We start from the raw sequence: 23,957 nt of genomic DNA on the forward strand, positions 1-23,957 counted from the left end.
GGCTACAGCCCACACATTTCACAAAGACAGAAAAAAAAAGAACAATATTTTAATTGTTTGTGTAGCACACTTTGAGGGTGTCACCACCCTTTAACAGACAGACGCACGCTTGTCGCTGCTGCTTTGAGGATGCAGGTGGAATCTAGACAGGATTTGGAACCGAGGACACACTACCTCCATCAATTGTCTAAATCCCACTGCACTAATGTCGGATACCGGACGCACGTCTAACACCAACATAGCAGTCAAGGCCTCAGTTATACGTTTTGCTTCAGGATGACTGCTGTCGTACTTCATCCTCATCGCTAGGGACTGTTGGAGGGTCAATTGTTTAGTAAAAGTAGTGATGTTCCTACTTCCTCTCTGGGATGATGAACAACTCCCAGCAACAGCAACAGCACTAGTAGGAAGTGGTTCTTGATCTTTCCCTATTTTATTTTTATCAGAGAAAGTTTGGTCCTCCATTTATGTTATATTGATATATATACGTGCGGCTAAAGCGCACACAAACACAGAAAATATTTTTTTATTTTTGCTGGAGAGTAGTGCACTTTGTGGGTTACACCACCCTTTAAGAAATGAGCCAGCCGGCTCTTTACTTATGGGACACAGGCGCACGCTTGGCGCTGCTCCTTTGTTGATGCACGTGCAGCCACAGTGCACACAAGTCACAAACACAGAAAATATATATTTTTTTGGTTTGGAGTGTACTTTGGAGGTTACAGAACCCTTTAACGGTCAAGCCAGCCGGCCCTTTACTTATGACACAGGCGCACGCTTGGCACTACTTTGTTGATGCACGTGCGGCTACTGCGCACACAATTCACAAACACAGAAAATAATTTTTTTTTTGGTTTGGACTGGAGTGTACTTTCGGGGGTTACAGCACCCTTAACGGTCAAGCCAGCCGGCCCTTTACTTATGACACAGGCGCACGCTTGGCACTACTTTGTTGATGCACGTGCGGCTACTGCGCACACAATTCACAAACACAGAAAATATATTATTTTTTTAGCACTTGGGGGGAGCACCCCTGATGGACAGAGCACCCCCTGGACAACACTACAGCACCTCTTTAGGACTGGGACACTGCACAGGACTTTGGAGTGGACACAGCCCCTATGGAGAACTGACTGCACAACACAGTCCAGCCAGCCCCTATGGACTTTGAAGTAGTGGACAACAGCAGCACTACACTACACTACACTACACAGCCCTAACTCCCACCCTCCCTCTTCACTGTCCACAGCCGAGTGAGAAAATGGCGCCGACGTGGGTACCTTATATAGGATCCAAAACCCGCGAGACTCGGAAGGCGGGATGATGACGTTTTGCCTCGATTTCAGATCCGAGTCAGGCGGGAAAAGTCGAGCCTGATTCGGATCGGACTCGGATCGGGGGGGCTCGGGGGGGTTCGGATTTCAGAAATCCGAACCCGCTCACCCCTAGTTAATACACACACAATATATCACGTGGCCCACTCCTTGACAGGGCCCCTATGCAGAGCAATACAACTAGAACACTCAAAATCCTGCCTGATCTTTTCACTTTATAGTCCCAGACCTCCCAATTCCTAATTCATTATATTATAATCACAGTCAATAGATCCAGCACATGTTTTGGGAATTACTAAAAAGCCAAACATTTTATATGTTAAAAAAGTGTCATGGTGACGTTACAACATAAGTTTATATAAATGTCCTATACTTTCAACAAATCATACTTAAAATGTATATAAAAATTTATATATTTCTTGCAATAAATCTGATCTCTTTATAACATTTCTTTTCCTGTTTTTTCAAAGTCTACATTGTAGTAATTGAAGGCCCAAATCTGGTAAGTCAGCTCACGCATGCGCACACCAGAAGGGATCTTTTTATTGTTGCGATAATAATCTTACTGCGGAATTCAATTGTTTCAGCCACCCGTCGCGCCCGACAAAGCTATTCAATTGTTTCTCCTGTCAGGCACGATTTAGCTGTCGGCGCCAGCATTTGAAAAGTAACCCATTTGGGCGCCCAAACGGCACTTTGGCGATCATACCCAGCACTTTGGTCGGGTGTAGCTGTTTTACGTAGCTAAACCTGACTTCTATGGGCGAGATAATCGGCATCAAGTGAATAACGCCCCGGGAGATCAGAAGCGCTAAAACAATTGAATACCGCCCTTACAATGTCCCCATGAAGAGGTTTATGATAAGTAGGCCCCTTAATCTTTGAACTGAATCTCTAAGGCTTTTAGGGGCAGATTCAATTAAGCGCGCTGTTGATCGCGCCGGGAGGGAGCTCCTGGAGCTAATCAATTCAGAACACTGTTAGTCGATAAATGATTTCTTCTCAACCCTTCTGAGGTTGAGAGGAGAAATCAGACTAAAGTGCCGGCTGCAAGGCTGTTTTCTGGCGTAGTGTGACGCTAACAGCTTCGCGGCCGACACTTTAGTCGGTTCTCGCAACTAAGTACCCAGGTTAAGTCACGAGAATTTACATTCTCCGACTTAACTTGTACGTTTCGGACTAAACAGCGTGCTGAATTGAATAGCTCTGGGACCAACTTCCCGGAACTATTCAAACTACAACTGAATTGAATCACCCCCTTAATATAAATAAGTAGTTTTCCCCTGGCCATTTGTTTGGATATATAAAAACACAAATAAAGAAGTTATTTTTACAGCTAAAAATAATAATTAAAAAAAAAAAAAAAAGGGAAAATAAATTTTTAGAGTATAAGAATTTGTTTGCCATTCAGTCGCTTATTTCAGGTGCTGGCCTCTGGGCCTGATTCAGACCCACTCTCGAGCGCTGTGCGCTCGCAAGCGGGTTGATGGTGCCCAAGTGCGCATGCGCGAGACCCGAATAACGACGGCCAAGCCGTCGTTATGGGTCTTGCACCAAAGGGGGCGTGCCGTCGATGGTGATTGACAGCACGCCCCCTTTGGTGGGCGTGCCAGGGGCATGGCTGCCCAGACGCAGGCGTTCCCATGGGAACGCCTACCGTCTGGGGCCGGCCCCACTGACATCACTAGTGATGTCAGTGGGAGTGCTTTTGGCTCTGATAGAGCCAAAAGCACTCCTGGGCTTGCGGCAGCGAGACCCTACCGCAGGGTCTCATCGCAAGCCCGATGGTCTTGACCATTGCGACCATCCACCATCACCCACAGCTATGCGAGCGGCCAGGAGGCCGCTCCAAAAAGGATCAGGGATGGCCCTGATTCAGAGCGAGCGCTCTGTCAGAGCGTCCGGCTCTGAATCAGGGCCTCTGTTCAGTTATGTCCTTGCCCTCTTCCTGCTGCAAATCACAGTTATGGTAATGGCCATTTCCAGTTTGCATTCACAGAGCTACCCTGAACATACTTCAGTGGATACGCTTTCTGTTTTATCACAACTGCTAATCATCGTGGATCCCAGGAAACCCCAAATAGCTTACATTATCGTATTTTAGATTCAAGTGCCTAATTTTAAAGAGAATGTTCAACATTCAACTTTATGCTAAAGTCATCCATTCTTAAAGTTTCCTTACAAATTTAAGCTGGGTACACAATTGCCGATATATCGTTAGTTCGTATGACAAGAGATATATCTGTGAATGACGTAGTTCAGAGACATATAAGGTCGGCCCTGCAGCACAGCCGACGTATTGCTGTGTGTATGGGCGACCCGCTGACTGCCTGTACACTGGCTGCAAGGACCACTGACACGGACGTCTCATCTGTACAGCAAACTTAAATGCCCGCCCAGTTGTGATGTCTGGCCAGACACAGAGCGGCCAATTGGTAAGTGTCTGTAGCTTGACCAATTGGCCGGATGGTTGGCACGACCACTGATTGGCCACTGGGTCACTGCAGTGTATACCCAGCTTTAGGTTTGGTTGTCTTAACAATCAGCACAATGTGATCTTTTGACAGACTACTTAACAGGCAAATATAAAACGAATGACTGTGGCTATATTAAGCTAGGCAACCCAGCAGAATGGGATTTGTGTCTTAAAAACACTTGCAAAGGCAAAATTGCTTAGATATTATATTGATCCCTTAACAGACAGATATAGAAACTACAGATAATCAATTGAAACTGCCAGCTGTTAAATATACAATCTAAATCAGCACTCCGAGTTCCCATCAGTGTATTGCACTAAACATTAGCAATTCACAGGCAAATGCTTTCCCTACACTTGGGAAATAGAATCAATTTACAAAATGTGAAGTAATCACAGTTGTTGACCTCATACTTTGCCTTGGCTGCCAATCACTTGTCACCTGCGAGGCTGTTCTCACGGTGGGAAGTAGAACAGTGAATGTTATTGTGATGACAGAGTCAGGAACACGTTGTAAAGACTACGGGCCTGATGCACAGCTGGAAGTTAATCAGGTGTATGTTGCTGCAAAGCGGTGTAATAAATAAATGTATATATTCACATGGCAACAAAGTTGTACACATCTTGTAACGCGGCAGCTTGGTTGACTACTATAGTCACCACCAGTGCACACTTACTGTACACCTACCCTACACTAGGTGCAAAAGGCACGCCAGGTGTATTTACATTAACGTCTAACTCTGCATAGGCCGCAGTTGTGTCCAGACTCCATGTCACAGCCCAATTACAGCTCTGTAAGTTATAAGTATAGATGTGATCGGAATGTACTGGCCGTACTTGCGTGTGTTCAGTTAGAGCTAAAACACAATCCGCAAACATGTCTTTCACCTAATTCGGCATCCGATCCTATGAAATATGGGTGTAGATGTTCTAAGCCTTGGATAGAGATAAAATGGAGAGAAAACATAACCAATTATTTTCTAAATGTCATTTACAGACTGTGCTTGAAAAAGGACAGTTAGGAGCAGATTGGTTGGTACTTTATCACCAAAGGCTTAGTACATCTATCCCTAAAAGACTAAAAATGTATCTTACCAGCAGAGATCAGCAATTACATGTGAGAAGACAATATATGTGCACAAACCAGAAGACTGCAAAGGCATACTTACCTACTTTTCAGCTTTGCCCTCCGGGAGAAGCCCAGAGGAGAGATGCCGGCTGACTGGAGGTGGGGGCAGGTCCCGGCACTACACGTCATTAAGCCTCGCCCCCCCCCACGAGGAATGCCACAATTTGTGGATCGATCGTGAGGACATGATTTACGGCATTATCCTCCCCATAGTGCCCACTTTGTTAGGAAGCGGCCACTGGATGCGGCAGGACCGCCTACTCTTCCAGGGGTCCGGGGGACTGCCCACAAATCCGGGTGTCTTTCGCAACTTCTGGGGGAGTAGCAAGTATGTGCAAAGGATTATAATGACAGTTGGAGGACTGGATTTTTACTTTGAAATACAAAATTACCACCTACTGGTCTCTCTCCATAGATCCTCAAAAGAAAATAAACATTCCAGGACCTTACTCACTGCAAAAGGATAATCCTTATATGGGTATGAATCATGATAAAGACACTACTGCAGAACGATATAACAAATGCACTATATGCTGTTGAAGGAATACAGGAGCTCAGTCGTTTCACTTTGTCACATCAGACGTGTGACTAAGAGGCTTGTGGAATTTGCTTCCATTAACCAATTTAAACAATTACTGATATTACTTTATTGTTTAAATACCCTAGTACAAAAGAGGGAAAAACACGTGTGTCTGTATGAAGCAGGTCACAGAGCAAAAGCAGATCACACACACACACACACACACACACACACACACACACACACACACACACACACACACACACACACACACACACACACACACACACACACACACACACACACACACACACACACACACACACACACACACACACACACAGCACAATTAAACTCCCTACAGTTTCTTTAAGAAAAAGCAGAATTAGTCACAAGGCAAACTTTCATGTAAGATTCTTTATGCTGCATAGTGTGAGGCACATCTGAACGTGAACCCAGCAATGTCTGCTGCAGTGCAGGAAGAGGGAGAAGAGGAATATTCATCTCTTGTATCCAGCATACTGGCTCGATGGGCAGCTTCTGTATTACAGCAATACATGCACAGGCTATCCATTGCTTCTCAGTAGTAGCCAAAGATGCTCTGGATCCATATAGAGGTCATGTACGTAATAAACGACAAAATACCAAGACAACAATTTGTCAAGTTGTAGTAAATTAATTGAATACACCAATAGGTCTTAAAGCAACCAACAGATTTCTATGCCCCCTTGTGGCATGAGTGTGAGATAACCAGGAAAGGATAGAGTTGAGCGCAAATGAAGAGAAGAGGTCCACGTGTTCCCAGAGAAGCGGAGTGATGGGGGGATTGGGGCTTTTGAGATTCCAAAGTAAGTGAGAGAGTCGGATGCTGAGAGTGTGAGAGCATGTTGTAAGATGTGAGATGTAAAGGCCGAGCAGTAGTTACAACTGAACTTGATCTATGAGAGTATTAGTAGCGAATGGCATAGAAGCACGGAAGCCCATGCGAGTTTGAGAGGGGTGTGTGTGGGTTCCCCAATATACAGGATAACTTTATGCAGCAACAGTCATTAGTGAGAGATTCAATAATCAGCCACCTGAAGTCAAGTAGGGGCAATATCAGTGATCTACCCACTATCATCACTATCATACCCCCTTTCATCTGTATATCACCTTTATTACACCAGCCTGTGCAGAAACTCTTATTTGCCTATTATAAAGCTGGGTATACACTTGTCTAATTACAGTCAATCCAACCCCCAACCAACCAGTTGATGCGACATTGGACAAGTGTGTACCCTCACACAACCGATGCCTTCAGCCGATCCTGGTCACCTGGGTCAGGTCAAATGATTTTTAAACATGCTTAAAAATCAGGAGGCCTGACCGCCAATCAACCAACAAATATAGATGGGTGTACACTGCTGAAACTGGATCTGGTCACCAATTCCAGGAGCAGCAGCACCCACAGGCATGGTCGGTGGGCCGGGGACCCGGAGGAATCCCAGCACTGTCCGCCAATGCAGCGGGTCCTGGAGGAGGCCGCAGGCATGGAAGATTCAGTTCCCATTAGCCTTTACTGCAGTACCCATCAGCCATTACTGCAGAGTTCGGCAGTGCCCGTGGGTTCAGCAGAGGAAGGTTTCCACCGCTGCCCCACATGTACAAGCGGGGCATGGCCCATTTAAAAAATGGCATTGCGAGCTGTGATTGATAAGCTTGCTGCGCCAATTTTTCTATAGGCCGCAAATGCAAGATGGCTGCGGCGAGCTGTGAGTGAGCCAATTGCAGCTCACTGCGTCACCATCCCTCCCCCTGGGGCAGATTGATATTAGCCAGCGGCAGCGAGTCAGTCGACAGAGAAGGAGCAGATAAGAGCTCCTGAAGATTGTAGCCAGAAGAAGAAGCCGTAAGTTCTGGGGAGCAGAGACCATAACAAAAAGCTTAAAAAGGCCGACGGCCACCAGGTGAAGAGAGTTTTTCTCAATAAATTACTAAAACATTTGGTGTACTGTCTTTATTTTAATATTCTTCACAGGCGAACTATAGCTGCCAGTGGGCCCTTAAGGTCCAGGCATGCCGGCACTTGTGGTTCCCTGCTGGTTCCTGTAGTCCGCCTGTAAAGAACAATATTACTTTCTATTTTTTGCACATTAATCCGGTGCAGGGTTAATGTGCAAAAACAGAAAGTAATATTGTACTTTAAATGGGTGGTTGTTCCTCAGGTGAGGGGGGGACCCATTTTATTTTCCCCACAATGTCGTAATCGTGCATCGTTTCTCTGTCTGCTAGTGGACACTTAACTTATCGCCTAAGACAGCCTGGGGCAAAAATGAAGCTTTACACTTCCTATGAGAGGAATAGAAGCATGCCATTCAGGTATAGCAATAGAAAGGGTTTCATTGTGGTGATCTACATATAGACCAAAATGCTGGGGTTTTCTGCTCGGCTGTTTTAACAAGTAAATTAGGAAAATGGGGAAACAATAGACAAACAAATTTCCTAAATGCACATTTGCTATCTTATTAGCAGTCAGTGATAGCAGAGAGGACACATTGTATTTGAAAATTATTATTTTAAAAACAGGTCCACTAGATGCACCGTTGACAGGTATAAAGTGGACAGGGGGCAGTTGTATCAAAGCTTGGAGAGAGATAAAGTACCAACCAGTCAGCATCTAACTGTAACTTTAAAGGCTGTGTAGAAAAATAGCAGCTAGGAGCTGATTGGTTGGTACTTTATCTCTACCCCTTTAGCTCTCTCCAAGGCTTGATACATCTTCCCCAGAGAGCATTCTACTGTTGGAGCCCTTCATCTGTTCACATGACAGCGGCAAGTGAGCACATACAAGTCACAGGCTCAGATAATCATACACGCTACATTCAGCCCTAGTAGGAAAGCTATTTTTAGAGCTGGATCCACATTCTTCATGAACAATATGCATATCCACACATACATAGTGCACAGTGCAATTTATTTTATGCAAGATTCATATTTACGCTACCCTACATGCATGCATTAAAATACGATCTACTAGCTGGATACTTTATTTTGCAGAATTATTCACAAAATTAGTATCTTCAGGATGCCAGTCAAACCTCCAGGAAAAGGTAAAAGCACATTTGCCTTCAGACCTTGTACAATGTGCCGCAACTGTAGTAGCTGAAAACATAAATAACATTCGTCACAAGAGAAGCCTACCCAAGCCTGAGTGTGATGAGTGTTGAATGGTACTTGAGTAGTACACCATGAATTCACAAGTCTGACATAGACCTGGAACTGCAGAGTGGTTGTACCCCCAATAACACAAAATGCTTGCAACTACCATGTGTGGTGGAATATATGCCGCATCTATAAAGCTGTAGAAATACTGCAAAGGCAGCACCAGACTAGTAACTTTTCTGCAGATTTATCTCCCTGTAACTCAGGCAATTAATGGACGACAACCCCAGCATGCTTTATCCATCATGGCCTTATCATGAAATAAGGTAGACAAGAACAATTTTATTTAGCTAGTCACAATAAGTAAGAGCCTTTCTATGGATCCAGCTCCCACGGCTTTAGTTATGGGTATCACACACTACACATGGGGCAAAGTACACAAATCTAAAACAATCACAAAACTACATACCTGGAAGCTGCGATCTCAACTTTTGTCCTCGCCACGGCTGCCGCTCTCTGAGCACCCTCAATGGCGCGGTCTACCTTCTCCTTCGTTTTGGTGTTCTTTATCGGTATAAGCTGCTTTCTTATTCCACGGACTAAAACGTTGTTTTTGTACTTCCCTTCTTCTTTTGTGCCATCCGGAAAAATGGTACAACCATATCCATGTCTTCTGTTGTTCTGCCATTCACCCTCATATTTCATTCCGTTTGAGCGCTCGCTTACTCCAAACCCTGTGCGCTTATCATTCTTCCACTCCCCCATGTAGGTTTCTGTGGTGGTGGCATCTACGTGATCTTCTACGGGACAATAATCAGAGTCTACATCCCCAAAGCTAAGGGTAGAGTTGGCATCACTGGAGCTTATTCTACTCATAGCCGCATCGCTTCTAACCGAGCTGCGTTTGCTAGATATGGAGATCTTGGACTCCGATTTCCGCAGTTTAATGCTACCCAAAAGAGAGCCTCTTCTAAACAAGCCTTTCTTCTTGCCGGTCATGAGCTCAGAGTCGCTGTGAAAATTCAACACAAAGCCTCCTCGTGTCCCGGCAGGACTATCTGTGCCTATGTCGTGAAGTACAGTGCCATTGCTTTGCTCACTACGTAGTGACGATAGAGAGGTTCTAAGAGGAGAACGGATTACAGTAGCCATGCCGTAGGGAACACTCTGACGCACACCATATCCGTGCCTCATTCCTCCCATCCACTGGCCTTGGTATGTACCTGTGAAATAAAAAGGACACATTGTCAAGATAAACATCACTGTTACGAATTCTACAGAAAGCAATAGTTCCCCATTCCTTTTTCAGAGTAAAACTACGGGACCGGACTGGTTTTCACTCGTCTTACCCACTAGCTTAAAAACATTCCAGATTACTATGTTATGTCGCAGCTGTAGTGCAATAGGTAAGCAACAAGGACTGTCAGTGTACTATAACAGTATAGTATAAGAGTAAAATAGTGCTGTGTCAAAAAGAAAATGAACTATTCTATAATACCAACTAATAGAGTTACAAGTTACTTTAGCTGAAAATTGTACTCTTTCCATTTTTTACAACATTTTAAAGCAAATTTGAAGTTGAAATGTATGATAATAAGGCAATATGGGCATGGGACCCAAAGCCCAATACACACACATACACAGGCCATTGGGTACTGCACCGGAGGATGGATCATGCTTTAGGGATCTCTGTTAAACCTATGCTTTAAAAATAAGCTCACATAGGCAACGGGCCTATGAAACTCCCAGCTTGGGCTCAACCTACATACATGAATGTACTCCTACCAATGATCACACTTTGTACAGCTAGTAAGAAAACAATCCACAGTCATACACCAAGTAGTCTAGCAATCCCTAATCCAGGCTTGTTGAAAGACCCTTTCCCACTTCCTATAAGTTTTCCCATTCATTTTTTGAAACGTGAATCATTTAAAAGTTTATGTTTCCTTTTTAGAATTATTTAACTAAAAATAAACAATTAAGATTACTTTTTGTACATTGCAAAAGACACCTTAATATTATTTTCAGAGAATTTAAGATGTTATCAACAAAATTTCAGAGATCACTTTTACACACTAAAGGCGGGTATCCACTACAAGATCTGAAAACGACTGCACGATTACGACATTGTAACCGTTCAGTCGTTTGTCAGTCGTGTGATGAGCCTGCACTGAATGAGCAGTCGTTCAGCGCAGGATCATCAATCATCTGGAAACATGCTGAACCTGACGATATCGTCAGGTTGACGCGCATCGCTGGTCGTTTTAGACACTTTTACAAACGATTTGAAAACGATCGTTATCATTCAATCGGTCATAAAAATCGCTAAGTGGATACCCCCTTAACAATGATCTGTCAGTCATGCATGTATAGCTAAAACAGACTATTATGTGGCATCCAAAGAGTAATATAGAACATTTTAAAGCTTTATTTTAATTCATGCTATGGCTATTCTCAGACCGCCTTCTCTACATGTGCTCCAGTTTCCTCATCGGTCGGACCCAAGAAGTCGCCCATGTGGATATTGAACTCAAACATTAAACTAGGACGCCCCTATGCTACTGCTATTGGTCTGCAGATCAGTGTTAGCGAGGGCAGATTATATTGTACACAGAACATGTCATCACAAGTCTTATGAGAGCAGTTATTTTGGGAAAACATCTGTCTGAGGGCAGAGATCGCTGGTTAAGAAACCAACAGCCGCCAGATCTCTGAGCACCAATAATGAGTATTCTGCTTGCAATAACAGCACAGATATTGTTTTCATGAAAAGCTAATTCATTCTTCATTCCTCACCTTAGGTTAACAATATTGGTGTAAAACAGAATTAAGGAGTGGGGGATACCTGATCAGCAGTTACAGCTGGCTAGTGTCAGAAGCAAGACATTTTCCAGAGCCATTTCTTGACATTCTGCACAGGGAGCAAAAAATGGTTATGGACGCAGTTCAATCCCATTTGGGTTGAGAGAAAGAACAGACTTGTGTTAGCGTTTAATAAAGACAATCATGATGCATTGTAGGGTGGGCAGATTTAAAATGCGAGTTGGGATGGGAAGAAACTTTGCACAATGCTATAATTGCAGCGTTAATTACAGCTACACAGTATTTGTGTTTGACGTGCATTTTGCCTGCATGCAGAAACTTGCACCTACATGACTTGTTTTACCACATGATTTGTCCCAAGTGCAAATCTGCAGTTTAGCTGATTTTGAGGCTCAAAGTGGTTTATGTATCAAGCAGTGAAAAGCGTGGAGAAATGGACCACTGGAGAAGTTGCCAATAGCAACCAATCCTACCTATTATTTTATAGACTGCACTTGATAAATTCTACTTCAAAGCGAATTGGTTGCTATGGGTAACTCCTCCACTAGTCCACTTCTCCGCGATTTTCACTGCTTGATACATAGACCCCAAAGTCTTTTAAGCCTATAGTACAGCAGTTTTCAACCGCTTTTCTGTGGCATACTAGTGTGCTGCGAGCCGTTGTGAAGTGTGACGCCTGACCACCGGGTACATTATACAATAGCGTGGTCCGGGTTGACGCTGAGCTCCTCTGGGAGGCTCAGGCGTGCCCGGGCCGTGAACTGCCTAGACGCGGCAGCGTGACATCACAGGTCAAGCACGCAGCATTGCCCGCCCGCTCTGCCAGTGACCCAGCCAGCTCTGCCCGCCCCGCCAGTGGCCCATAAGTTACCCAGCCAGCTTTTCCCGAGAGCCAGTGACCCAGCCAGCTCTTCACACCCACCCCGCGCCAGTGATCCAGCAAGCCCATCCTGCTCTCAGCCAGCCCTATGGGGTATGCCAATCAGCTTTTTTTTTTCTTTCCTGTGGAGAGCGTTGTTTTTTTTTTCTGTGGAGAGCAGTGTGGGGCTTTTATGTGGGTGCCAATGCGATGTTTGTTTGTTTTTTCTGTGGGGCCAGAAAATGAGATTTGTTTTATACTTCTGGGGCCAATGTAGTGTGTTTTGTTCCTGCGGGGGCCAATGTAGTGTGTTTTGTTCCTGCGAGTGTTTGTTCTTTCTTAGGTTACGCACGCCGCAATGCCGGATGGTGTGCCTTGGCAATCTTAAAATTTAGCGTAGTGTGCCTCAACTTGAAAAAGGTTGAAAATCACTGTTATAGTGGTATAATGGTCAGCATTACTACCTCATCACGCTGGGACTATAGATGGGTACATCCTTAAACAATTTCTGGCTGATTTGTCCTTTCCTGGCAAATCGGAACAACAAATCAGGCATATCGTTAAATGTGTATGCCCGATTTGCGCACTCCTGCGGTCGCAGGTGATATATTCTGGTTGACCCTGCTGCAGGGTCAATCAGAAGATATCGCTAATGATGCCATGCTGCCGAATGCAGCATGGAATGTTAGATGGCGCCGTTGTCCCCTGCATCGTGCAAGTGTGTATGCACTGTACAATGCAGGGTGCCGTCGCCCATCGGATTGGCCGGCTACACATCGCTCTAGTGTGTAGTTGGCATTAGAGTAGGATTCTTAATAAGCTGCTCTCTGGACAGAGTTTGTAGGTTTCCTTTATTTGCATGAATTTTTATTCAGGTTGTCAGGGGGCTAATGTGCCTGCACAATCTTCTCCTATTTGTACATTGCAGTATAATTAAACTGGCACTATATAAATAATAAGATATTTATCAACAAAGAATAGGACTGCACACTTTAAGAAAAAAAAAATCATCCAGAACTTTTCCTTAAAATGTATTTGTAAAATGAATGAAACACCATAGGCCTACTTCTGATGAAATGCATAAGCGCACAGAAACACATTATGGCTGATCACCGGAGGACTCTCTCTGTCAGGAGATTCAGCAAGGAACGCAGTTGCTAATACGCACGCAATCGGACGATTGTTGTGTACTGTGCATGCATCGCAGTGTGCGAACTAGCCATTGCAATCGGGGACTGCGATCGTAGAGGCTACGCAGACCCATCGCAGAGTGATTGACAGGAAGTTCCGTTTGTGGGTGGTGACAGGGGAGTTGTTGGATTGACGCAGGCATGCCAGTGCGTTTGAACGCCGTGGCAGGGGCGTGCATAAATTGTCCACTGCGATGCCATACGCAGCCTGAGGCCTGATAGCGTGCGCTGAAGTTAGCAATTCCTGAGTAAGGTCAGAGCGTGTGCAAGTGTGCGTGAAGCTACGATGGCACTCGATTGTACCGATGTTTTCGCAGTCCTGCTAAACATTACGGATGTGTGTAAGGCAGTGGTTCCCAAACTGTGCGCCGCGGCACCCTGGGGTGCCTCAGGACACTTGCAGGGGTGCCTCAGGTTGGTGGTCAGCAATAAATCAAATTATTTATGATTTATTTATCAACGTAATGTAAATATGTGGACAAACAGAAGCACAAATCTGTCTACCACCATATAACTGACCCTAAGGATGACAGGGGAGCACAATTTACTTCACTTTACTACTTGACTGCATTTTTTTCTGAATTTCTCAATAACAAACGTTTGGCTCAGGGGTGCCGTGAAAACAATTCTGATGCACTAGGGCGCCACGATTCATAAAAGTTTGGGAACCACTGGTGTAAGGTAAAGTGGGCGTCTTTAGGTAGTGCTGTGGCGGTATTGCAATCGCATTGGATTAGCATAATTTCGCAGTGAGACTGGGTGCATAATCGCTATTGCATTCACATCTGCGTTCCTTGCTGAATCAGTTCCAAACCTCACAACCTGCTTGGATATTAATTTATCCTGAGTTCATTCCTAATTAATATTCTGGGTTGGACCCACGATCATTGTGGATATGGACAGCACAAGTTCTCCACTGCAAGTTTAATATAGAGGGGCATCAGAGATAGGGAGAATGTTTTCTGGTGAGCATAGCTGCTGTTTGGCTATTTCTTAGAGGGACTTATTTTGTTCCAAAAATCCTCTCTGTTCACATTGAACTGTTCCGTTCTAGTATGGATTCATGATGCTGCAAGAACAATTTAAACCAACATCCCTGGGCTGAGAAATTAGCAGTAGCTGTTACTTACTGTCATATTTCATACACAGTGATTACTTTCACATTTATTTTTATTTCAATGGAGTAATACATTCAAAGAAAAAGTTCTGTATAAGAAGTTTCATATTTTTTGGTTTTGAACAGTGCATAGCCATATTATTTGTTGTTTTTTTGTACTTGTTGCAGTTTCAGGAAAAACCCGTTTCCCTTTTTGGCAGCCGCCCATTATATTACTGCACCTACGCAACTTTTTTTCTTTTTTACTAGTAAATATTAAATATCTATAAAAAGGCTGGTATATGAGAAAATACTAAACATAAAATAAAATTAAATGGATTTAAAAAAAATACAAAACACAATCAGCAGTACAATGAACATTTAAAATAGACATTAAGGTTCTGGAGTGTTCCTCACCTACACATTTGAGATTAGCTTTTAAAGCCACCATATGTTTACATCACACTTAATTACAAGCACATAAATATTATTGTTTCTCCGCCTGACATGATACAGCTGTAGTGCACAGGCCCAGTTTCATACTCCTCTCACACCTCTCCATGGGGCCTATTTAGGAATTTTGGCAGTGAGGCTCCAAAAGGGAACATTTTTAATGGCTGCATATGATCCCCCCTAACATACAAGAGGCTGACATAGCTAGAACCTGAACAGACATGCTGGCCACATGTATCACACAGTGGGCTCTATTAGCCACGAGTAAGTGCCACCATTTGCCACACTTATGGTACCGCCGGACTAACTGATTTTTGTTTGCAGACCCATGCGAGACGGGAAAGTTGCAGTATGGTTGCTGGTGTTTCCAAGCCCCTTGCGCCTAATAGGACTGACCCCTGTGTATGCTTCACTACAATCAGAAGGGCAGTTTAAATTCAAAGTGACGCACTGGCAGGCATTGCGGTGAAGCCTGGTTGCGTACAAATTAGCTATTTACGGTAGTGCCAACATCATAGGAGGTGTGAGGGAAAACTTACATGGCAGCGGGCACCTTGAGTAGAACTGAATTCCCCCAGACTATCTCTGAATAAGGCGACACCCCCACAGGAGTCTCTTCTGAGAATCAATCTACACCTGAGGAAGGAGGGATAATAGCAACACCGTCCCTGAGATAGAAGTATACGGATCTGTTCACCAGCAGAGGCAAGTCAAATATTTGTTATGAAAGGATAAACCACAGAGAAATTAAAGACTTCCCTTGTAAGAATTTATTTTGTTCCGCTTGGAAAAAATCCCAAACTGTCTGCTAGTGTGGTTATAGGATGCATCTTAGGGGAAATGTGCCTGTAACTGGGTATTCCCTTAAAATCTCAACTCGCTGCTGTCTGTAGAGCAACATGAGATGATGTGTTCACTGTACAGCCCTCATAATACTTTTCAATAGGAATACACAGTATTTACTAATCTGGAAGTCATAGGGAAGCACATGAGGCCAGTATCAATTATGGTGCATACACACGATCAGATTTTTCCTTCAGATATGAACGATAACGATTTAAAAATCGTTCAGTCGTTCATATCTGAAGGAAAATCGTTCATATCTGACATGCCTGAACGATGGACGATCAACGATGCGCGTTCCCGTTTGTCAGATAACGATATCTGACATCTGATGGGTTTGCAGTCAGACTTGGACGATTCCATTCATTTTAATGCAGTCAAAAATCGTTCAATCGTTCAAAACTTTGGTAAAATCGTTCAAATCGTTCAGATCGTTTAATCGTTCAATCGTTCATCTGACAAATCTGACAAGTCTGACAAATCTGACCGTGTGTACGCTCCATTAGATTGTATAAAATAAATGGAATCCAATTAGAATGTAAAGCGCATAGCAACACTCTCCTACATAGTGATCCAAAGCAAATAATATAAATAAAAAAAAGGCATTATTTTATTTTTCGGGAGAACATTTATATCCATGTAAGCATTTATATTCTGTTAAATAAACAGCACTGGGCAGTTAAAGTTTAGCGTTTTGTGTTACATTTCAGTAAGTGGGAGCTAACATTACTTGACACTTATGCATGGAAATTCTCAGACAGTCACACCAACGCCATGGTACTTGTCATAAAAAGGGCAGCCAACGTTTCAAATAGGAAGACATCACTATTGGTAATACCCCAGTTGTAGTTCACATTAAGAGACCTATAAAAGGCTACACACAAGCAATGTTTTTTTTGTGAATTTTTTTTTTGTTTGTATTGTAGGCCTGGTCATTTCCAAACCGACCAGCTACATAAAATCACTCACTACGTTAACTTTGTATCGGTACTTGACCAATGAGAATTACTGCGCCAATCACTTGTGATCCCTGCTTGACTTCAGAGTACATTATAAATCAAGTATTTATAAAACAAAATATATTTGTCCAGCTAATACCTTCAGGAAAATAAGAGTATTATTCACATACTGAGAAGTGGGAATTTGTATCTGATATGGTGGTGCTAATCAAAAATCAGAAATAATAAAGTTGTTAAAAAAAATTAAAACAAAAAACAAGGAACACCTGACTGGTTATGCACTAGTTTGGATTATAGAATAAAAATAAGGAGCATTCACATACAACAGTTTTTATTGTATTTTATTCTATACATCTGCTGTTTTAGCTTATGCTTTATTGTTCCACTATATTGTAATATTTTCATCAATAAAAAGGTGATCAAAGTGGTGCTTACCTAAATGCATTTCAATGTAAAAAAAAACATTTTTAATTTTTTTTTAAAATGCAAATTTAATTAATAAATTATCTATTAGGTCACATGTAACATGCTAATACTTAATAGAATGATAGTAACCCATCGGACAGGTAAAAGGACACAAGGATTTCACACTGCGAAAGCAACGCTGGGAACCATTTACCAGACTAGAGTCATACATTATGTAACCACACTAAAGAGTAACATGTGGGGACAAGCGAGATAAAGGAAATATTTCTATATAGCCAGCATTGTTTTGTTATGCAAAATGCCATCCCTGAAGTATTGAAATATTTACTTTTCCAGTGTTGGGCGCCAATCCCTTTTGTACATTTTAGTATCAGTGAGCTGTATCATCAAACCATTTGTAAAGTTCCAACAGGAAATGTAAAACACAATTGTTTATTAAACCTGAATACCGTAGAAGATTGCTGAACCTATCTGCGCAAACATCTACAGTAAAGCTCATACATACCGCTGTATACAAAATATATAAACCCAGCCCTGAACCTTCCCGCACTGTAACAGCCTGGATTATTGCAAGATACAGTCAGCAGTCTAGCATATTACTACTCATCTTTTACAGTGGAAACGTGGACTCGCCAGACACAGATAAAATTACACTAGGATCCAATGCAACTTTATTAAAAAAAAAATAATAATTACTTTCCCACCAACACTAAATTGCCTGGTGCATCAGCCTCATTTTTTCATTGCTTTTAAAAGCAATAGCATACTTCCCAATTACTAACCTACTAATCAGGGCAGAAAGCGTGGCTCATTCTTCAACCTCCAAACACCCATTCAACTGCGCACACCATGGGACATACCACTTAGCTTTCCCACAGCAGGACTCACTCCAGTGGTCAGACAGAGCACTCAGATCAGGACTGTCTTTCCTAAAGCTGAATACACACTAAACGATAAATGGGCCCCTTAACACCTACCAGCTGTAGAATCTAGAAAGGGCTTCAATTATCCAGCTGGAATATAAATGAAGTTGTAAAAACATTTGCGTTCAAAGTGCTGTGACACCACTAGCAAAAAAGGGGATGTAGGCAGGAAGTCGACGGTCGAAATGCCGACCGCCGGCCTCCCAAAAGTCTAATCCCGGCAGGGGTCTAATGAGAGATGTCGAAATCCCGACGCCTGTCATTTTACCTAGGCCGGGAGCCCTACGCCCGGCATAACGATTGAAGGTAAGCCGGGTGGCGAGTGCGGACAGCCGCTTAGGTTAGGGGCTCCCGGGGGGGGGGGGGGGGGGGACACAAACTTAGGGTTAGGCTAGGGGGAAGGGTGGTTAGGCATCCCCGGGGGAGGTTAGGGTTAGGCACGCCCCCCCCGCCCCCCCGGTAGACTTAGATCTAGGCTGCGGGGAAGGGGGGGGGGTTAGGTTAGTGAATATAGAAAATGCGCATCGGGATCTTCATTGCCGGTCTTCCAGCATCAGGATTTGAACTGCCAGACGCATTTCATACTGATCCCCAAAAAAAGGATGAGCGGTTCAGTCTTGGATTTTCCCGCCAAGGTCGGAGCCAAAACCGAACCGCTCATCTCAATAAAAATGAATCATGAAAAAGGTCTTTTAGATACTTTATAACATTTTAGTTTAATATTAGCAGCACATTTATTTATGGACAGATGCATTCTGTGGATTCATTATACAACAGCTGCTAAGAAATTCTAAAATGTCACATTTACAAATGACACTTCAAGACTCTTCATACGTTTGGATTTTTACCAAATATGGAAAGAGCCATTTCCATAGTAACCCTTCCACATGATCACAAAGATACCGATGTAACAGCCAACCCACACACATCAATCTTATCCAAGAGATGAAGTGAATTGCCGGCTCATTGCAAAGGTGTTCAATGAATCACAGGTTCTAAACTTTAGTGGAAACAATTAAATAAACCCACTGACAATACTTATAGCAGGTACTTTACATTTAGGGCCAGATGCAGAGCTGGTAGAAAAATGGGCACAAATTGCATATTCCCTCATTAATTCATATGTATATTTAAGATGTATCCTGATCTGCATGGGCAGCACATGCACCTAGATTGTAACAAGACATCATCATCAACAGGCAGCGTATAAATGCATATTTGCTGGTTTTAATAAAATACAGTAAACACGACCTTACTAAAAACTTTGCCTATATAAGAACGCCTCTTCCCACCTGTTCCGCCTCTCCAGTCATAATGCCTGTTGGGTCAATAAAGCACCCCACTCCGCATTTGTGTTCTAGGAATGCACAGCGCTAAAATACTCAAGGTACTCCATGACAATCGGCAGGGCCGGCTCCAGGGTTCAGAGCACCCTGTGCCAGCACTTCAAACAGCGCCCTCACATCGCACGCGAACACAAATAGGGGTGTGGCCTAATTACCATAGGACACACCCCCTATAACGTCAGGCAGGGGGCAGCCTCACTAGCTAGGCTTCCCCCAGCTCTCTCCCGTCACTGAATGGATGCCGCGCGCATGTGCACAGCATTCATTCAGACTCCGGGGTTCCCAACCTCCCGATTTCACCACCCGTGGGCCACTTCGGCCCACGGGTGGAACAGCGGGACAGTACTGTCCCGCTGAAATCGGGATGCTGGGGACGGGTACGCCCTCTATGGGTGGCGCCCCTGTTCGACCGCACTGGTCGAACACCCCTAGAGCCGGCCCTGCCATCCGGAATAGTGCACAATATCACACCCAAAGTCTTCATTTTATATTTTTCAGCTGAACTTTACTTGAATCAATTACAAATTAAACATTCGGTCACTGACATTATTAGGACAGAAGACAGTAAAATGTAGATTCCATAAAAAAATCTTTACATTTTACCTAATGCGCTCAATATTTAACGACTTCATATATATTCAAATCACAAAATCTAATTCTAAAAATAAGTTCAATATATCAAATATGCAGATTCTCTGGACACAAATTGCCTTTATATGTGCAGCTGAAGTATTCTTATATTATTAAAGTAAAATACAGTTGTGAGGGAATTTGTGCAGAAGGGTAGCCATCTTGAGTCAAAGATGGATGCTATTGTGTCAGCCGAGAATATGTAAGTGCCGCAGGAGGCATCTTGTTTAAAAAGACGCATCGTGCTGGCTTCTCTGATCTGCTGCGTGATCACCGGACATCTGAGTAACCCTCAGATTATCCAAGATGTCCGGTGAAATCATGCTTTCGGGACCAGTGAAGCCGCGTGCAAGGACACATCCACTGGCTTTGGTAATGCCGGATAACGGGGCCCCTGTTTTCTGGAGCTGCCCCCAAACGCCAGCAGCATGTCGAACATGCCTCGACTTTTGGAACATTGCAACCGATGTCGCAGAAACAGATCCGCACCACGCCCAGCGCATGTGCAGATCTGAAACATCGGAGATATACTTAAATATCAAATTTACTTACATCACTGTATCAGGCCAGAAATGAATGGTGTAAACCACAGAGAGATTACTGCAAACGAGCATTGCGTGATTAGGCAGATAACGCGAATAATTATCCTCCCACCACTCCTGTGTCAGTTTCCATTCATATCTGCACCAGACACTTAACGTTACAGGCTATTATGAAGTGATGCAAGAATACATATGTAATAGATGTGATTCATTTCCCACATATATTTTCATGGTATAAGTTATTTGCTCATTTAGGAGATATTAGGAGACCCTGGGCAGGAAATAAAATTAAAAAAAACACCCCAGACACAAAGGACTTGATTCAATTCAACGCGAATTGAATAATGCCGGGAATGAGCTCCTGGAGATATACAATTCAGCGCGCTGCTAAGCCCGACTAAGGATTTCTTCTCGCATCCCTCCTGACATGCGAGCATAAATCCGACAAAGCTACAGGCGCGATGCTGTTTTGGAAACAGCATCACGCTGGGAAGTTTAGTCTGAGAATGCCCGTTCTCGCAAGTAAACACCCTGTTTAAGGCGCGAGGGGCGGGAGAACGGGCATTCCCCGACCTAACAGCACGCAGAAATTAATAGATCCGGGAGCTCATTCCCAGCGTTATTCAAGTCGCGTTGAATTCAATCGAGCCCAAAAAGATTTTTGCAGCCGCTGGGCAAGTGATCTCACAATATTTAACATATAAAATCATATAAAGTCACCATGTGTTTTCTTAAACGGTTTGTCACAAAGACTGAAAATTGTCCTAAGCTTATTACATTATTCCTAGGCTGAATGGATAACTATCTGCATGACCTCAAATAGACAACCTTGTTAACACAAATAGATTAAATGCATTTCACACACACAAGAGAAGGTAATTTGTCTTTCCTTGGAGTGTGCATAACAGCGCTGGCCTTACCCAGTGTTCAGGTCTTTTACACACAGAGAGCTAATATGATGCTCTCTCCCAGATTATTATTTTTTTAACTAATAGGTTTATTAACATAAATAGTGCATAGGGCGCCATGTACAGAGGAATGTTACACAAAGGTCTCTCACTGGTTCCCCCCTATGTTATTTTAAAATGTCTAGCAAAAACTGTTTGTGACAAATATAGCACATTATGGAGGGGGGAGAATTTAATTGTATGCGATAGACGCGATCTGCAATTCCAGAAGGGCACACCTCGCCGAGGGCATCGCCAGCTTTCCCTTGCACCCCATACAACCGATAGCACTGCACAACAGTGAAAATGTTTCCGATGTGAAAATAGTTACTTCTAATTGATTTCAGCATGCAAAGAATGAATGTGATATTTAAATCGCTCAGTTAGCTCTGAGTTCCGACATATATAGCCCATTTATGACGATGTATGGGTATTCCTAGTGACGTGGGCAGAATGGAGAGAATCTTACCAGTAATCTGCGTTCCGTGCAAAGGGGGCGGGGCCTAATGACCAATTAAATGAATCAGTTATTTGTCCCCTCCCCTATTCAAATATATACGATTCACGGGATTACCCACACAAGATAACGGTGGTGCACTGAGTGACAAGCATAGGGTGCGATTCCTCCAAGACATTTCAGCAATGGCACAAAGATATCAGGGTAGGTGATCACTACTGTTGGACAGTGACAAGAGATGCCCCAGAAGAGGAGTACAAGCAACAAGCAAAGAGAAAGCACCCCCATGAATAGGACATTATATTACATAGTACTTTCCTATGCTGTATGTTTGTTTCCTATGCTGTATGTTTGTTTCGTATGCTGTATGTATGTTTCGTTTTGTGTTCTTATTTGTGATTGATAGAAAATAAACAGTTGTTTTAATTCAATCAAGAAAATATCAGATTATTTAAAAATAGCTCTTCACTAACTATATTACTAATGTACATACAGTATAGTGCAAGTAGTGTAGCTCAAAAAATAGAGCTAGTAAAAACATTCTGAAATCATTTTAGTTTTTCTTGACCTCAAATTAGTAATGTATGACTATTTTTAGAAAGGAAACAAATTAAAAGTATTAATTTGTTGTACAGTGTAGTCAGTACTATCATAAATGGCCGATATGTGCTATGAGCACGACTATTCAGAGAGGGGAGAGCTTGGGTGCAGCCCGGCATGTCCCTAAGTGCCGGGCACACCCCCAAGAGTGATGGAAAGGGGGTGTGTCTTAAAGACAAGCCCCCTTTTCTCATGCCCACACCCCTTTATCAGCCGTTCGCTAGAGTGCCCTCTCTACAGTGCAGCGCCCTGCCCCAGACCTAGAGTGAAGACTATAGACTGCGTTTGATAAATGCTACTTCAAAGCTAATTGGTTGCTATGGGCAACTTCCCCACATTTCACTGCATGATACATAAATCCCTAAAGGTGCGGACACACAATACGATATCTATGAACGATAACGCTCAACGATATATCATTCATATCGTTCATTATTATGCAGTGAACGACCAACGATGCGCATTCCCGCATGAACGATAACGATATCTATGATCGTCTGTACATGCAGGCCAACTTGCACAATATTGTCAGCTATGCCTGTTAAGAGATGTGGCAGGATGACTTCACTGATAGATATCTTTCAAGTCGTTGGTGGTACAGATCGTACCGTGTATGCAGTATAAGGCTCCCATCTGGTTTCTGTGTTAGTGAAGAATGGTGAACAACAGCACAGCAAGTGAGAAATCCTATCGGGCCCTTGCAGCAGGAATTAACCTGCTAAAAATATATATTTTAAGGCTCATTACTGCTTGCTTTTGCTGGGGATGTGAAGCCTGTAAATTGTAGAAAACGTGTAGAAGCATCAGATGGACTGTTGTTCTGTATGTCCCAGGAGGGGGTTAACCCCTAGTTGATGTCAGAATGCACATTTACTATTTACTGGGCTTGTTGTGCTCCCCATGGAGGTTAGTGGGTCTATATATCAAAGATCCCTGAAAATACCTATTTTCTGAACCATTTGAAACCGTTGGCAACTCCAAGCCAAGAACCTAGTGTCACATTACCCAAAATAGGATTCTATCACCAAGCTGGGCCGATAAATGAGCTAGAACCAGCAAAATCTGTTTAACCACGCAAGGCTGGGCTGTCCCTGACATGGTCACATCTGACGCGGTCAGGCAAGTACACTGGACGGCTGCCGGAAGATAACCCTCCAGTAGATACCAATCTCAGAGAGACCTCCCGGCTCCTCTACACCATTGGATTCTCTCCGTGTGTGCCTGCACGATCACTGCAATGGTGCATCTCCGTGTGTGCATGCC

At 43.4% G+C, this 23,957-nt stretch overlaps 1 protein-coding gene across 1 annotated transcript in view; it reads right to left on the reverse strand.

The window, feature by feature from the left end:
* The window catches only part of JPH1 (junctophilin 1), a 168,687-nt gene that overhangs the window by 133,390 nt on the left and 11,340 nt on the right, over positions 1 to 23,957 (reverse strand). Inside the window, exon 2 of the mRNA XM_088471427.1 lies at positions 9,070 to 9,823. Coding sequence (XP_088327553.1) covers positions 9,070 to 9,823 — 754 coding nt within the window. The remainder of the gene's footprint in view (positions 1 to 9,069; positions 9,824 to 23,957) is intronic.

The sequence above is a fragment of the Taudactylus pleione genome, unplaced genomic scaffold (genome assembly GCF_031769625.1).
Source record: "Taudactylus pleione unplaced genomic scaffold, aTauple2 ptg000114l, whole genome shotgun sequence".
NCBI lineage: Eukaryota > Metazoa > Chordata > Amphibia > Anura > Myobatrachidae > Taudactylus > Taudactylus pleione.